Genomic DNA, 18,260 nt, shown 5'->3' on the forward strand with positions numbered 1-18,260 from the left:
GTTAAACTACATTACAGCCATGTATAGTGGCCCAAATTCTATTCACTCACCCAGTCTGAAGGCACTACGAAAGGAGCTTTCAATGCCACTTTAAACTGGCAGGAGCATTTCTCTTCTACGTAGCTCATAGGAAGATTTTCTTGTCTGCAAAGTAAATATGGTATATTAATGGTCTAAAATACTTCCAGTTTATGACTTTTAAGAAAAGTCACAGTTGGGGGAGGAAGACAATCATAGGGCCTAATCTTGCATCCCACACTCAGGTAAAGCTCCCATTGTCTTGGTAAGGAATACAGGATGGGCCCATTTAAAAAGTGCTTAATATTGTACCATGAAACAGCATTTGCACAGCTGATCCTACAGCTTACAGCTAAAGACTGCTTCTTTTCTTTATGATTGGCTACTAAAAGACACCAAAGGGGGCAGGATGTGTTCCCTGCCCTCGCCCCAGACAAGGACTGAATCCCCATGCTGTCAAATCTCACAGGGGCTAAAAAAGAAATATCTTTCTGCTGTTTCTATGTGTCGGCTCTGAAAGAGGATTCAGTATAGGTGTGGCTAGCTCCAGCACTATGGATCCCTAGGGATCCTGCACTGGAAGGGAGCCTTGTTGCTGGGCTACAAAGAGGGTCTGTAGTGGAGTTAATTTGCTCTTTATGCATAAAAGGTTAAGCATTCTCGATGGACACCTTCTAGCTTTTGCTTCAGGTAGAATGTTTGGGGTGATGTTTCCTTAACAGAATAGGGGAAGGAATGTTGGTGCCAGAAGGTTCCCTGCAGGTTGCAAGCGGCAGTTGGACTGAGCAGTTGGAGAGCAAGAGGTCTGTGTAATAGTAATGACAAGCAGGACTTCCCTCAATATGGAGAGAAACAGATGATGACGAAAATGAGTTGAAGGAGAAACAGTGTACCAGAGAAAATATAAAGAAGAGATTCAAGACACAAAATTAGAAGGAAAGGAACAAGAAAAAGGCCAAAGAAACAGATAAGTGTCTTGTGTTGCACCTGCTAGGGATGTCCAACTTGGCCCTAATTTTCTGAGCACTTACATTTCTCACTGACATCAGCTGGAGTTGTGGGTGCTCAGCGCTTGAGACCTCTGGTGACTAAAGGGAACAAGAACTCCTCAATAACTGTAGTACTAGTCTGTAAAGGAAAGTGTTGCACGGCTAGGGGGATAGCTAGCTGGAGGGAATGGGGAGCTTGTCGCATGGGACATACACAACTTTTATTAGTTTTACTTTAAAATATTCTAATTTAATTACTCCCATTTAAAAAATGTTTTCCCTTACAGAGGAGGCTTCTGCTCTTGCTAGTTTACATGTCACCTGAAAGCAGGCTAGGAAAAAGACTGGGGCTACAAAATAAAGAGGGAATAAAAAGAAGCCACTAGTGTTCCACCTATTCTGATTCATACATTCCAAAAGTAAAGAGCCTCAAGTCAAGGCAGAAAGCGGAGCCTGGCTAGGAATGAGTAGTCTTGACACCAGGTTCCCAAAGGACCGTCCTTTGTGCCCCTAGTATAAGGCTCCCTGTAAAAGATAATATGAAATAGGAGGTAGAGCAAAGAGAAGACAACCTGTGTAACAGTAATAATAATCATCATTTCATTATACTCCATTAAATTATCACGATTGCTTATGACCACAAGGAGCTATTCCAATAGCCAGGAATTGCTGTGGTCATGCTCCTTTTCTCCTGGTTACACCTCTCCTCTGGCCACAGGGAGGTGAGAGCTACTACAACGACTAAGTGACATCCTAGGATACACCCTATGCAGGAGGAGTCCTCCAGTAGCTGGCTCAGGGCAGTATCACGTCCAGTGATGAGCTGAAAAAAAAATTTACAACCGGTTCCCTCCTCCTCACCCCATGAGTGGGTCATGCTCCCCCCGGGACTCCTGCCCCATCCAACCCTCCATATTCCTTGACAGCCTCCCCCGGACCCCTGCCTCCTCCACCCCCCTTCCCTGTCCCCTGACTGCCTCACGGGACAACCGGTTCTAAAAGGGCTTCTAAATTTAACAACCGGTTCCCGTGAAACGGTGGGAACGGGCTCTAGCTCACCATTGACTATGGGTAGGGCACTTGGAGTTAGGATTAGGGTTCCTATGGGTAGGGCTTCCCGCCCTAGGGTTAGGGTTCTTAAGGGTACAGCACTTGGAGCTAGAGTTAGGGTTCCTATGGGTAGGGCTTCCCGCCCTAGGGTTAGGGTTCCTATGGGTAGGGCTTCCCGCCCTAGGGACAGGGTCGGGAACCAGGCCGCAGCCGTGCGGCGCCTGGAACCCTCCTCGCACCCTACCCCCCTGCCCAAGCTCACCTGCGGGAAGCCGCTGCTTCTTTCTCAGCTCTCCCAGTCTTCCCACGTGAACAGCTAATTCACAGGAAGCCGGGGAGGGGGAGGAGAAGCCTCGGGAGCGTTCAGGGGAGGAGGCAGAGGCGGAGTGAGGTGAGCTGGGGCTGGGGGAAGGGCAGGAAGCTGCTGGGGCTTTTGTTAAATTTAAAAGCCGTTTTCGAACCAGTAGTCCCTCATGGGACAACTGGTTCTACAAGGGGTTCTAAATTTAACAACCGGTTCCCGCGAACCAGTGGGAACCAGCTCCAGCTCACCACTGGTCACATCAGTGGCACAGCATAGAGTAGCGTCAGTGTAGGATTGGATCTGGCTTTATATATTCCCTTAGTGAATCCTCATTTAATTAATGCTTTTTAACCCATACCTAACCATGTTTTCAAAATCCTTCAGTATATTTGTTGCTTTTCTTTGGATACTCTCCATTTTATTAATATCCTTGTGGTAATTCAGATGCAGCTTCATTATTGCTGTGTCTGCCTTGTCTCATATGAAATACCTCCTCTGATACAGCCTGTGCTTTCTCTGCAACTGTATTTCACTGTAGAGTAACATTCAATTTACTGGCTATTATTTTGCCCAAATCTGTGTCTGAAGTATTGCTGTCTAACTAGCATTCTTCCATATTAATTATTGCACAGACATTTTATTCTTAGGTATAAAAAAAAAAAGTGGCCAAATCCCAAGAGGTGTTGCTCCCTTACTAAACACCAGCAATTCCCACTGTGGTCCACAGCACTTGCAGATAGTTAGCACGTGCTGAGTACCTTAGCATTTGTCTTTACTGAACCAAATCTATAAAAGTTACTGAAGTAGATAGAAAGTTTTAGCTCAAGTTATATATTTGCTTTGTCTTATATTGTTTGCCTCTCTGCCTCATGTTGTATCATCCCTTAATTAGGGGTTTGGAACGGGTCCCATATGAGGAGAGATTAAAGAGGCTAGGACTTTTCAGCTTGGAAAAGAGGAGACTAAGGGGGGATATGATAGAGGTATATAAAATCATGGTGTGGAGAAAATAATAAGGAAAAGTTATTTACTTATTCCCATAATATAAGAACTAGGCCACCAATGAAATTATGGACAGCTGGTTTAAACAAATAAAAGGAAGTTCTTCCTCACACAGCCACAGTCAACTTGTGGAATTCCTTGCCTGAAGAGTTGTGAAGACTAGGACTATAAAGGGTTTAAAAGAGAACTAGAAAATTCATGAGGTAAATCCATTAATGCTATTAGCCAGGAAGTAAGGAATGGTGTCCCTAGCCTCTATTTGTCAGAGGGGTGGAGATGGATGCAGAAGAAAGATCACTTGATCATTACCTATTAGGTTCACTCCCTTGGGGCACTTGGCATTGGCCACTGTCAGTATACAGAATACTGGGTGGATGGACCTTTGGTCTGACCCAGTATGGCTGTTCTTATGTTCATAGGAATTCTGTTAGAATATTAAAGTATTGTACATAAAAACAGTGGCATATAGACACTTATTTTGCACATTCCATCTCTGTTAAAACAACTCTGCAGCTGCTGTCTCTTTATTGACGGATCAAATTGCCTTGTGATAGGCTGTGTACTTCTGAATGCAGACATAGTTCTTCAGTATCTTATGTAAAGTTTATTATGGCTGTTTAGAAAAGTTCCTAGGAGCAATTTTTTTTAATTGCAATATCAGACTTAACAAAAAAAAAAGCCCCAAAGACCACCTTGTATATCAGATATTATTAAATGTGCAGTACATACCTGGGAAATTTGTTGTAATTTACATATAACTGACCCAATTACATACATTACAATGCATGAATTCTCAGAATGTGCTGTACAGGTTTGAAATTCATGGTTGTGATGTCACAGTTTAAGGCAGAAGGACCACCAGATAACTGAGGATGACCTCTATATATTATAGAGAAGGAAGGGCACATTTCACCAGAACTGGAGATCTGAGTGAAATAACTTGTGTTAAACTAGTTTCTCCTCAAATGACATCCAATATGGCAAGTTATTTCATCAACATTATTGAATATTGTGACAAAGTTCCTCCTCTTACTTGGTGGGTCCTGCACGTATTGGCGGATTTGTTCACCTCAGTGATCTTCCCCTCTTGTGGAACCCACAGTCTGGTCAGTTCCTCCTGTGTCTGATCAGGAGTTGGGAGATTTGGGGGAACCCGGCCTGCCCTCTACTCCGGGTTCAGCCTAGGGCCCTATGGATCGCAGCTGTCTATAGGCCTCCTGTAACAGCTGCATGACGGCTACAACTCCCTGGGCTACTTCCCCATGCCTCCTCCAAACACCTTCTTTATCCTCACCACAGGACCTTCCTCCTGGTGTTCTGATAACACTTATCCTCCTCAATCCTCAGCAGTCACTCTCTCACTCTCAGCTCTTTACTCCCAGCTCTTCTCCTCTGGCTCCTCCCTGCCTGACTGGAGTGAGCTCCTTTTAAAACCCAGGTGCCCTGATTAGCCTGCCATGATTGGCTGCAGGGTGTTCTAATTAAAGTAGCTATCTCTACGCCTTCTAGAAAGATCTTAATTGGCTCCAGGTGCCTTGATTAACCTGGAGCAACTGCCATTTGGTTACCAGGGTACTAGGGATTTGTTTAGCCTGGGGCTAATATACCTGTTTCTCAGTACTTTACTGTAGCCATCTGGCCTTGCCCCATCACAATATATAAAGGGTAACCACATATTTCAGGCCTTGTGCAGGAAGACAAATGGAGAGCATCCTGTGCAAGCAGTACTGAAGTGAACTATAAAATAACGACAGGAAAGGCAGATTTAAGTTGCTATATGCTTTAGCCCAGAGCTGGAAGTTTTAGCCCACCTCCTGCCCTGTTCAAACAACCTTTTAATCCCAGCCCCACAGCTGCCAGAGATTGAATATTGTTTAGTTGCACTATAATTAGAAATGTAGGGCCAACTATGCTGTCCATTACACTTGCACGTGCCCATAAATTTCAGTGGGGTTGCACTAACGTAACAGAGCAGAATTTGACCCTTATTCTATTTAATTAAATCCAGGATGCATTAAATTATTATGCACATCTTTTGGGATAGTCTATGTTTCATTCATCGTTATTAATTAAAGGTGATCTTAAAATTAAATTAAATTTTTTTTTTTCATATACACCTTTTTATTAGGCTCTGATTTAGTAAAGCGCTTAACACTCACTCACTCTATCCCTATTCTGGACAGCACTTGAGCTTGTGCTTAAATCTCACTGAAGTCAAAGTTAAGCATGTATTAAGGGCTGTCCTGAATAAGGATAGCTTCCTGAATTGAAGTTTATATACACAGATGGCCTTTCAAACTTTCAAAAAGTTTTGCTTTGGCTGTATGTGAGAAATTTCAGTGATAACAAAAGAAATGTCAGGAATATCAAAGACTCTAAGAATCAGTACCTTTGTTCCTAAAATTGACAGAAGGGAGAGGTGCAGTTTACCTTACAGCCTTATGTGACGCCCACATAAATTTGTTAGTATCCTTGTTGTTTTTGCTGATACAGACTAACATGGCTACCACTCTGAAATCAATATTAAGGTCTTCCAAAAATGTCAAGATCCTCCAGCAAAGAAAGAGGAGGCTTCTAAAATAAAAAACAAGAATTTCCCTGTCCCCATATCACCAGTCCTGGGATGAATATTTACACAATGCATATATGTGTGACTTATACAAATATTCATTGTGTATGTATTTATTTAAACACACACAAAATAATTTTTGTAGGGCACATGCCCTGAATCATTTTCCGATGGCTAATGAAGATTAAAATTTATTTTTCAGTGGGTCTTGGCTACCTCCAGCTTCCCAAATAATAATCTAATATTTACTTCACATGTATTTGAGTAGAGATTATTTTTTCTGCTGCTGCAATAGGACAGCCCCCTCCCCAAATTTATCACAAGTAAATGTTACAAAATTAACATTTCCTATTTGAATGGCAACATGTGTACTACATTAGTGAAAATTCATATTTTACATAATCAAGTATAATACAATTTCACTGTCAGACTAAAATCTCCAACATCATTATGAGCAAATATTTATCACATAATTATATTATGATCTATATTGCTGATAGAGTCCTGTAGTCGTCCACTAGCAGTTTATATTACAACTCTTCTTCAAAAATATATCTTTACATATTTTTAGAAGACTCACTATATATTGTACTTTTGATATCTACATAAAAGAAAAAATAGGGAAAGAAATGGTAAAATGAAGCCTTTAGAGATTTGACCAGAGGAAATTGACATGAGACATGGTTTTTGCAGTTAAATTGCAAAGAGCACCATTTTAAAAATTCATGCAAAGTATTGCAACTTGACTTCTTAGCAGCCGCAATTTTATTATTAAATTAGCTGAGTATTTTAAATCAGCATAGTTGTATTGGGCAGACTATTATCTTCAGTTGACGTGATTGAAGTAAGTTTATTTTAAAAATTGCAAATAGTGGGAGTTATTTTCCCCAGTATCCCTCTGAGCATTTTCGGTAGCAAAAATATAAGAAGAAATAAAAGGTTATAAGACTTGAATCTCTGAACTGTGATTCAGACAGTAATCAGTCTTTTTCATTTTTTCATAAAGATATGCCTTTTTCAGCATTTTAGAAGAAGGTTGCTAGAAAATGTCCTATTTGCAAATTTCAGTCCTCGTTCTCCAAAGAGTTCATTTTTCTTGGTTGTGTGTTCAGTGCTCAGCATATTGTGTCAAACACTTTGTTCATATATTCCTACAAGATCTAATTTGATTTCTGGGAAATATAATGGTTATGGGATTTCAGATGCACTTTACTGCCTTAAACTAGAAAGAAAACGGAGACAGGAAGTGTTTACAAAAGAGATTCTGTCTCTAATGGCCAGAAAAACGGTGCTAGCACTTACCATCTTTCTAGTGAACTGTGCTTAAACATTTTTTTGCGTGAAAACCCTAATCAAAGTATCATGCCCGTTGTATGCAGGACCATAGGGACCATGCAAACAAATTAAACGACACAAACAGGTTTAAAAAATAATGGAAGAAACAATGGAAATGAGCAAGATGCCCGTTTCCATCTTCCAGCATTTATACATGTTCTAGAGATGGCTGGTGTTAGAGTCACAGATATAAATCAAGACCAACTTCATTGAAGACAGTGCAGTAAGACTGGTGTAAAAATGGAGGGAGGGAAATCAGAATCTGGCTCCTGCTAGGATAAATCTCTCTGCTCAGAGTATTTATAGTCTCCATCAATGTACTATCAAACAGTTTATTTTCATTACATGGAGGCAAGATATGAAATGAGTGTATGGTCCCAATAGCATCAATATTGGGTCTATGTTTGGCTAATACTTTATAAACGATTTGGAATAAATGAATTGTAAATAGATCAATTATGCAGATATCACAAAATTTCTGGAGGTGGATCTGCAAACGTGCCCTTACAAAGAATTACAGAATGATCCAGAGAGAACTAGAGAAGTGGACAGAAATAAGTGGGAATGAGTTTACTTTGAAAAATGCATTATGTGAGCATGCAGTGGAGGAAAGAATAATAATAGCATTCAGAAGTACAAAATGGAGCTTGATGGTTAAGACATCTTAAACACAGAGACGGGTATAGGCACAAACATCTAACATGAATTTACACTGAAGAGAAAAAAGAAAAGCTATTCTGGGGCATATACACACTTCATCTCTTAAAACAGCTTTAGTACATTCAGACTCAGACTGTTTACAGTTTGAAACTCTTCACTAGAAAAAGACTGAAGAGAAACTCCATAGAAAAGCTACAAAAATGATAAAAGGATTAGGTATTATAACATACAAAGACAGACTAAGGGCTCAATCCTAGTATCCTCAATGTAGGAAAAAACCTTCTTTTGACTTCAGTGGGGTTTGGATAAAACCCTAAATTGCCAAGAGAGGTCACTGAAGCAACAGCATTAGAGATGTTAACTATAAACTTGATTAAACTCATATGCCAACATTTTCAAGTATAGATACTTAACATTGAGGACCTACTGATATAGCCATATTAGGTACCAAAAAGAAATGACCTGATTTTGAGAGATGCTGAGTTGCATGTGTTCACTGTATTGTGGTTTAATGGGGTTTCTCTGTACTTCAGAAGGCAAAGGCAAAAAGGTTCGGACAGCTTGTAGATTTTTATAGTTTTGGTTACTGAGTTACCATGGTGATGGGAGTATTATAAATGGGGAGAAAGTGTATGCGTACTGTATTTCTACATTGTGCAGGGGAATGAAATAGATAACTATGGAGATCCCTTCCAGCCTTTCACCAATGATAAAATATTGTTGTGGTTTGAAAATGGTTATGGGCTTTACCACATATTTTAAAATGCAACTTAAATAAAAATAATTAATGTTAATATGCTCTATTTTTTAAATTTTACTTCACAGAGAAATCTGACTGAGCACAAGGAACCTTGGTACCTGCAAACCAGCACAATGGTTACTTCAGCACCATATCTGTTACCTCATCTAGATATACGAGATGATGAAACGACCTTTTACCGCAAATATAAACCTAGTTTAAAAACAATGATTCCTGTCCGCCTCAAAGCAAAGCAAGTCACATTTATTTATAATTGAAATATAATATATAGGAAAATATATATTTTCTGATGGCTAATGAAGATTAAAATTTATTTTTCAGGAAGTCTTGATTACCCGCACCTCCCTAACTATTAAGCTAGCATTTACTTCAAATGTGTTTTAGTGGTTGAAATTGCATTATCTGTTTTAATGAACTACTAACGGTGTTTCACTTATATTTAATTGGTTAATTGAGTTAATACATTGCCAAGAAAATTTTTAGGCATAATCTGAGCTGAGCTAAACTGACAGAATCTGATATTTCAGCATTGTTGAAAGCTAGCATGAGTGACTACTCTGATGCTCTGTGTATGCCCTGTAGCATTATCTGAGGATACTGATTAAATGCAGCAAATGCCAGTTGACTTCAAGTAATGAAGCTGGTTTTTAGCTCAGAAGCTGAGCACACGCACACAGCGTGCTTTGGAAGCTACAGACTAGATTCTCACCCCATCAGTGTGACCTTACCTTATCATTAATTAATAAGTGGTGTATTCATATTATCTATCACTCCACTAAGGGATGCATGATGGTCTCTGCCTAACAGTATCAAAAGGTCTTTATATGGCTCAGAAAACATAATTTTCTACAATTAACATTTGTAAAGTCAGTGAGACAACTGTGAAATTAACTTGAATACTGTATTAGTAGCTTGTATTTTCCCCCTAGATCTACTGTTAACCCAATGGATAATGCAGGACTGTTCTCATTTGCTACATATTCTTGGCTTTCATCTTTAATGATCAAAGGATACAGACACAATATTAACGTGGACACTTTACCTCCATTATCATATCACGATAGTTCAGAGCCAAATGCAAAAAGGTAGGATTATTTCAATTTCAATATAATTATTGTAAGATTCCTCCTTTACTGAGAGTAATGATTTGAGACTTTGTGGGGGGCACTATATATAACATATAGTAGTAGTTTTTAGCTGCAAAATGTTTTTCATGTTTCCTACTGTTTGACCCTTAAGAAAAAAAACAATAAAACAATAAAAAAAGAGGAGGAAGAGAAAGAAAAGAAGAAAACAAGTTGTTGGGAATTGTTTTTTGAAAAAGATACAAAAGAAGGGAGAAGGAAACAAAACTTCTTGAGTCTTCTCTTTCCTTTATTCCTTTTCCATTTATTCTTTCTTCCCGTATCTTATACAAGGATTCCAAATTGCAAGAATCTGAGGTAGGGCACAATTCCTCACAAGGAAGACCCAGGTGTGTTGAAATCAAGAACTCCCTCCAAAATTTTAGCCTTCTGTATGGCAGCTAACGCTTCTTCAGCTATGGCACTACAGGTCCTGGTCTAAAGCCCACTGAAGTCCATGGGAGTCTTTCCATTAATGGGATTTGAAACAGACCTGAAGGGCTCAATCCTGACAGGTGCTGAACATTCTGGCCCAAATCTAGCAATTAATATAAGTACATTAACTTCAAATACATGTTTAAGTGTGTTGCTGGATCAAGACCAGAGTATCAGCATCATACAGTATTGAGCCTAAATGTGTTGCAAAGCTCTTTGAAAAGACTAGTAAATTTTGCACATAATGGATTGGGAAAAGAATATTAAGGACCCTATGTATCTTTGCTTTAGTGGTTGTAGTATTCATTAGTTCTGCCCCAGGTACCATCAGCAACCAATTAATTCCTGAGATTTTGAAAACTATTTCAACTGAGTGTGTTCTAGTATACATACACTTAGCTGAACAGTTAAGAATATCTGTCCTCAGATTGCAAATTTTAATGTTTTCAATGTGATAATTTCCTTAGCGGAATCACATTGAATAATGAATTCCCTTCATGAATTGTTATCTATAAAAATGTTCTTTGTATAATTTTTAGATTTCTATAGCTATTGATTGACAGGATGAGGAACTGAATTTTAATTTTATCATCATAGCAGTTTCATATATGTTTCTTATTAACTGTTGTGATTAGAAAAAATGCTTTACCATTCTATTTAACCTTCTACTCTTTAATATGTGGGGATATTTTTTTCTCCAGATTTCAACTCCTTTGGGAAGCAGAACTTGCAAGAGTCGGGCCTGAAAAAGCTCCTTTGGTCAGAGTAGTTCTTAAATTTCAGAGAACAAGAATTTTGGTGGATGTGATAGCAAACTTCATTTGTATTATCTTGGCTGCTTTAGGACCAGTAAGTAGTTCCATACTGATGAACAATTTTAGTGTACTGCAATTAATCTCTCTTTGATAAACGAAGTATGGGAAATGGAGACAATTTTTTGTTGCTCAGTTATTGATAGAATTTTAAAGAATTAACAGGCATTAAAGGACATTAACCTCACCAATCACCTGTAATGAGAGGATTCCATGGATCTCTCAAAGCCAAATGAGTCTTCTTTAATCTTTGTTTTTTATAAAGCTATGTCTCATCTAAAGTATGGTGTCATGGAAGGTCTGGGTCAAATCAGATATTTTATTGCAAATCTAAAAAAGATTTCTGGTGATACATAACATGAGCTTCAACTTATAAGAGTCCATGAAGAGTTCAAGGCCAGCTAGCTGTTCATACATGTAGAATCCCCATATTCTATATATGACAAATCAATAGAAATCTAAAGTAATTCTTATTATTAAAGTATTGAATTCTTCACAGAGACCCTAACAACAATGTTCCATTAGTCAGAAACATGTTCTGAGTCCTTCTACCCACCACTGTAGTCTGAGTACCTAGCCATGGTATCACCATATGTTTACATGCAGTATGTTATTACATTTGCAGATTTTAAAAGTATCCTGCATTATTATTCTGTTTACTAGTGCCATTTCTGTTGTGAAGTCAGGAGTTTAACATTTATACAGTACCAATTACATTTAAAGTACTTGCCTCTAAAGTAGGCAAGCCCACGAGCTTGCTTGGCAAATATGCTTTATCTAGAAGTTGTATATGAGTACTAAACAACAACAAAAACTTGCACTGTAAAAATGCCCAATAATAATACCAATAACTTGTGACCATCTCAAAAATCTTAGTTGTATCATCTACCTAACAATCACAAAGCAAAAGATAGTTTGTTGAGAATCTCCATAGTAAGGGGATACAAAGGAATGGGGGTTTTAATAACTGTTAAAAAGGAAGAGACATGCAAAATGGTTCCTGCTACAGAAAATCAAGGCAGCAAATGCCTGTAAAGACAATGGCATCAAGTAGAGGAGCCATAGCTTGCTGCAGGGATGGGGCAGAGTCCATATAAGAAAGGGGTAGACAACAGGGCCATCTTCAAACTTTGATAGATCCACAGTGTTTGTCATTCACCTATCCCTATGTATGCTTACATTTTACATTCTTAAAGTAGAAATGGCAGATTTTTGGGGGGAAACTTTGCTTGACCATTCTTTGATGATTTTCAAAGACATTTCTATGGGCTTGAGAGAGCTAGTATGTGTTTGAGAAGAAAGTAAGGAGGAAACCCAGATAAGTCAGAAGGATTTCAGAAACAAATTGACAAATAAGATTATTCTACCATGGTAGTGATTTCCAGTGACTTTTTTTTAACTGTTTGTGGGAAGAGAGGAACTGAGAGCCTTAGAGTATGTCTGCACTGCAGTCAAACATCTCTGCCAGGCCCATTGCGCTCAGGCTGTGGTGCTATAAGATTGCAGTGTTGACATTCAGGTTTGGGCTGGAGCCTGGGCTCTGGGGACCCTCCCTGTAAGAACTAGGTTACCTGGAGCGAGGCAAGGCAGAAGCTGGGTCCAAGGCAGAAGCAAGCCTAGAAACAAGCTAACAAGAAACTCAGGAGCTATTGCTGCTATGGGCAAATATTTTGAGCAGCCCTTGAACTGCTGTTGTGGCTGGGCTTAAGCGCCCATCTGATGGCTCTTCCAGTCAAATAGGCTGTCTAGCCAATCAAGCAGCCACAGGCCAGCTGTGCTCATTAGGTTGTCCGGAGAGTGTCTGCTGCAGGCCCTGCTGCCAGACTGGCTCTGCTGAAGACCCTGATTCTTGTTAGAGGTTTCTTTTTATTATATGTACTACTGTAGCATTCATTTTTTATTTCTGTCCCACGTAACTGTGGATATTCTCATTAGCCACAGAAATGTCTAATCCTTTTATTGAATCCTAATAAGCTCCTGATCAAAATGATATCTCATGGGAATGAGTTCCAATGGTTCATTAAATTTTGTGTTAGTCTTTTCTTTTAGCAATTTGTCTTTTAAATTTGTTGCCCTTCAGTTCTGCCAATCATCCTCTTCTTATATTTAAAAAAATCCCACTTTCTAAATTTTGGTCTCTAAATTCTAAATTCTAGCTTTTAGTGTGATTCCTCTTCCAAGGATGTTGAACTTAGTTATATTACAGTCAATATTACTTTGTGGCTCAATTATTGTCCTTGCACCAACCTATTCTGTATGGTAATAAGAAACAAGTCCAGAATAATCTCTCTCTTTGGAACTATCTGTTGCAAAAAGCAATTGTTAAACCTTGCTCTGATGTGACAATTGACCAGTTTAAGCACACTTAGTTGAAATCCCCATTATTGCAGTTTTATCAATTAATGTATTTGTTCATACCTTCCTCACAGAATAGCAGCAACTTTACATCAGGATGTCAAGCATGGATAAATATTTTCATTGGGCCAATAATACAAGTAACTAATTTCAGAATCTTCCCACAGTGAAACCATGTGGTTCTCAAATGTGACAGATACCGGTATACAGCAGATAGATAGGTAACTGGTAACCATCTATTAAAATCTAGCCAGGCATCATCCTGCACTCATCATCATAATATCTGAATGCCTATCCTTTAGTACCTCATGAATATAAAATGTACTTTCCTTCCCAAAACCTCTATTATTTATATATATAAATCTCATATGGTACCATGCTAGGTATGCCTACACTGCGCAGCACTTGCAGAGGTCTTTAGGGTACATGTAGCTACATCCTGCAGTGAAAAGCCGTCTGAGTCCACACTGCAATGTGTACACATGTCAGCGAAAGGCTCTGAGGGGAGGGAGTGTAGACAGTGGGGAAAGGCTCTTGAGGGTCCTTTCCCCTCAGGCTCCCTGTGGCTGGAGCCTTTCCCTGCAGTGGTGAAAGACTCCATCAATGAGGAGGCAGCATAACATTACACTACTAAAATACTGCATAGATGGAGAGGTACTGCAGAGTAATGTAGGGCACATACCCGCATGGTTCAGCTGTTTTATCACTCTACTTACCTAAGCAGTGCCTCACCATCTATGCTGCTAGGGGGGCATGTAGGTTATGAACTCTACATGCCACTGAAAGGAGTGTGCATTGTAGAGGTATCTGTGGAAGCAGCACAGTTCCTGGCTTTGCTGTGTTGGAACTTCCCAAAGGTTAACAGATGTGAAATTTTTCATGATGCAATTTTAAAATAATTCTGAAATTTCTTTGCAGACTGTGATCATTCATAAAATTCTACAGCACAGTGAAAGTGTCTCCAAAGACAGCATTGGGGGAATTGGACTCTGCATAGCACTTTTTCTTGCTGAACTTTTTAAAGTAATATTTTGGGCATTAGCATGGGCCATCAACTACCGTACAGCTATACGATTAAAAGTTGCTGTATCTACAGTAGCTTTTGAATATCTATTAGCATTTAAGTCTTTGACACACATCTCTGTTGGTGAGGTAAGTTTCCATAATCATATTCTACTTCTTAACCTCTAGGTGGCCTTTAATGTCTGAGCTGTTTTTATGAAATACTAAAATAAGTCAATTTAAATGGTATAGTCACTTAAGTCTTCATGCACTAATAAACAGTATATGGATAGTGGATCCTAAAAGTCTTACTCCTGGGATTATAAAAACATGATTGGTTTAAAAACTCTTGGTCACAAAAATATTGATAAAAGGGAGAATTATTCATCTCTCTCTTTTTTGTGTGTTTGCAGGTCATTAATGTATTATCTAATGATGGCTATCGAATGTTTGAAGCTGCCTTATTTTGTCCTTTGCCAATTACTGTGCCTGCACTAATGATCGTTTGTACCATATATTCTTGTCTTATTCTTGGTCCCACTGCACTCACAGGAACATTTGTTTATATTATATTTATACCTCTACAGGTAAAGTGACTAATTTTCCTAATCATTTTATGTGTACATTGATCAATATTAAATGTAAGGCTGAGATTTTCAATGGATCCTAAGGGTATAAGGCACTAAAAATTAATGTGGAGTTGGGTACTTAACTCTTTAGGCTCCTTTGAAAATCCTTACCTTAAACCATATTTTATTAAAGAACTCAATAAAGGACCATGTTCTTCTCTCAGTAAATCCAAAGTAACTCTATTCTCACAGTTGCTCTGGAATAACTAAAAGGAGAATTTCTATTATCTAGGCCTCTGATCTCATTCTGATACACAGCACTGCAATACCTACTTGCAAGTATTTTTTCACTTTAGTGTTGCCATGTAAGCCATTTTAGAAAAACTAAAATGAATATGATTTAAAGACAAAACAAGGGCCAAATTTTAAAAAACAATCAAGTACAACAGTTACAGATGATAATTCTAATATATGTAACTGCAATTTTGTACCTGTTGTACAATCAATAACTCGTGCAAGCGTAGAGACTATTATGAAAATATGGCATTAAGATAGTTCTAGTGTGTTAATTAATGTATTAATTGGGTATTCACTAGTGCTTAAATTTTTCATATAAACAATAAACTACTTTCAGAATAGTTAAGGAGCGTTCCTTTCAAGCAGTAACAGTGGAATAATCTGTTGTTTCTTTTAAATTAAGCTATGTCTTTTATTTCTGTTTAAAAGGGCATAGAGCTGTATAGTTAATGAAACGTGTTTTCAATTGATTAAACATTTCAGGCACATCTTAACAATTTCTAAACTACGTTTGATAATCTCCTACTGTACAATGCTGTCGCACCTTTAAGAGCTAAACACACAGAACCACAAACCATTGCCTCAAAGTGTTTTCAATATGGTAGCAGCAGGTGTTTTTTTTGTTTTGTATTGCTTTGTTTTTTGGGTTTTTTTGTTTTGAGTGTGTGGTTGTGTGGATGGTCAATGGCTACAACTGGCAATATTGCAGGAGCCAGTTGCCACATCCTTTAAAGTACAGCATTATACTTCTACCTCACTAGCTAGTCTTTATACGTTAGAATGTTTTTCCTCCATATACTTCCAAACTTTTTTGAATATTCACATTTCCTGCATCTATTGCGGTTCATTACAGTATTCCACTGAACACAATAAAGGACTCATTCAGGCCTCCCTTTTTGCATCCAGTAATATATATTGTATAGCTTTCTTGTTCTTTTTCTAACTTGATATTAGCATCAGTAAGGGTAAAAATATATACAAAGATTGTCAAATCTACGTATTAAGGTGAATAGGAAATCACAGCTGTTTCCTGTTCCCTCATCATGTCTAAACAGTAAGGTGTACAGGAACATACAGATCTGTTCCTGTTTTTTACATGATATGTTAATAGCCTCTGACATGGAAGCAAGCTCTAGTCTAGGTGACAAACATCTTAGAAGAAGAGTCAAATTAGAAAAGGAACAAGAAATCTATACAATATATATGATTGGATGCAAAAATGGAATCCTGAATGAGGCCTTTAATGTGTTCATTGGAATACTACAATGAGTATCAATAGAAACTGGAAACATGAATATTCTAAAAAGAGTTTGGAAGCATATGGAGGAAAAACATTCAAATGTACAAAGACTAGCTAGTGAGGTAGCAACATAATGCTGTCACTTTAAAAGGATGTGGCAATTGGATCCTGCAATATTGCCAGCTGTAGGCATTTACCATCCACACAAACACACTCTCAAACATGTTTGCTTAAAGTCACATTTTTTGTTAGATGTCTCCATTTTAAGGATGTATTTTAATAGCATTTTTACATTTTGATTGCAGATGTTCATGGCTAAGCTCACATCTGTATTCCGACGAGCTGCTATTTCAGTGACTGATACGCGTGTGCAAACAATGAATGAGATTTTAACATGCATTAAATTGATTAAAATGTATGCTTGGGAAAAATCTTTTGCAAAGGCAATTAAAGGTATAGAAAGCGGCTATTTTAAAATAGTATATAAAATGGTAACTGTGCCTTTCTGTCCAATATCAGTGATTTATAGAAACTTAATGTGCTCTGTGTTTTTAAAACCACCTATTGTCTCTAAGAAGGATGTTCATGAACCCCTGTTCTGTTTTCTCCACTGAAAATCAGCAGAACATACCCCTGAAGTATCATGCCATTTACACCATGACCCTGCCAGTGCAGCTCCCCACATTATATTACCTAGCCTACCTCCTAATCCAGTCTAATTTCAACAATTCCAAGCAATGGGGTTAACATGATTCTCAACCATGATTTTGAGCCTACACTTTTCTTCCAATTTCATCCCATTACTCCTACTCCTATACCCTCAATAATTCCACTCATTCTCTCCTTGGTGTTTATACTCTTCAAATACTTGTAAAATCTTATATCATCTTTATTGTTTAGTCAAGCCATGCATATTTGGCTCTCTTTTCTCATAAATTATTCCCTCTAGCTTCCTAATAAAATTTTTGCTCTTCTCTGAACTCACTCCAATTTGTCTACAACAAGCAGCAAATCTTGCCAAACAAATCTGATTACTGCTTTTGGCTGTTACAGAGTAAGGGCTCAATCCCAAGAGGTTGCTGTGTGCCCTCAATTCCCATCATAAGTGGGAGTTGAAGAGCAGTTAGTACCGCTCAGGACTGGGCCCCTAATAAAGGAAGATAGCAAATGCAATATAGGATTTAATAGGATGACTCATGAAATGTTGATCACGAGATTAATTTGTACTGGCCTGGATGTGACCACTTACCTAGATTGTAAACTGAAGTGTCATAAATAAGGTGGAATGATAAAACAGCATTAAATTGGGAGTGGGAGGGATGTTAAGATTTGTCCTATTTAATCTCTTCATTCATGATCTGGAAGTGGAGGTAAATCTAAATCAGGAGGTGGTCAGAATACAGTAATAATACAGAGGTAGCAATATGGCAGAAAATAATAATAAGAAATTCAGCTAATATATTTAGGTAAAAATGACTCAAAACTCAGCCATTCAATGGGAGACCAAAAGCTGGAAAGCAGGAAAGTCGGGAGATCTATAGGGCTAAAGGGCAGTGAAAAGAAACATTGTGATTTGGCAATAGAAAGGGTAACAAATAAAGAGTGCGCATGGGGTGGCATCTCTCTACAGGAGATAGTTTGTCTTTGCCTGCTATGGTGGCAATGCACCTGGAATGTTGCATCCTGTATTGCAATATTTCCCTTTCTCCAGGCAGCCCCACCTCACAAATCCCTTACCT

The 18,260-nt window shown here is 38.3% G+C and overlaps 1 protein-coding gene across 1 annotated transcript in view; it reads left to right on the forward strand.

Moving 5' to 3' along the window:
- The window catches only part of LOC116828661 (ATP-binding cassette sub-family C member 12), a 74,508-nt gene that overhangs the window by 115 nt on the left and 56,133 nt on the right, over window positions 1-18,260 (forward strand). The window contains exons 2-6 of the mRNA XM_075073837.1: window positions 8,753-8,919; window positions 9,617-9,772; window positions 10,948-11,095; window positions 14,332-14,565; window positions 16,827-16,974. Coding sequence (XP_074929938.1) covers window positions 8,753-8,919; window positions 9,617-9,772; window positions 10,948-11,095; window positions 14,332-14,565; window positions 16,827-16,974 — 853 coding nt within the window. The remainder of the gene's footprint in view (window positions 1-8,752; window positions 8,920-9,616; window positions 9,773-10,947; window positions 11,096-14,331; window positions 14,566-16,826; window positions 16,975-18,260) is intronic.

The sequence above is a fragment of the Chelonoidis abingdonii genome, chromosome 19 (assembly GCF_003597395.2).
Source record: "Chelonoidis abingdonii isolate Lonesome George chromosome 19, CheloAbing_2.0, whole genome shotgun sequence".
NCBI lineage: Eukaryota > Metazoa > Chordata > Testudines > Testudinidae > Chelonoidis > Chelonoidis abingdonii.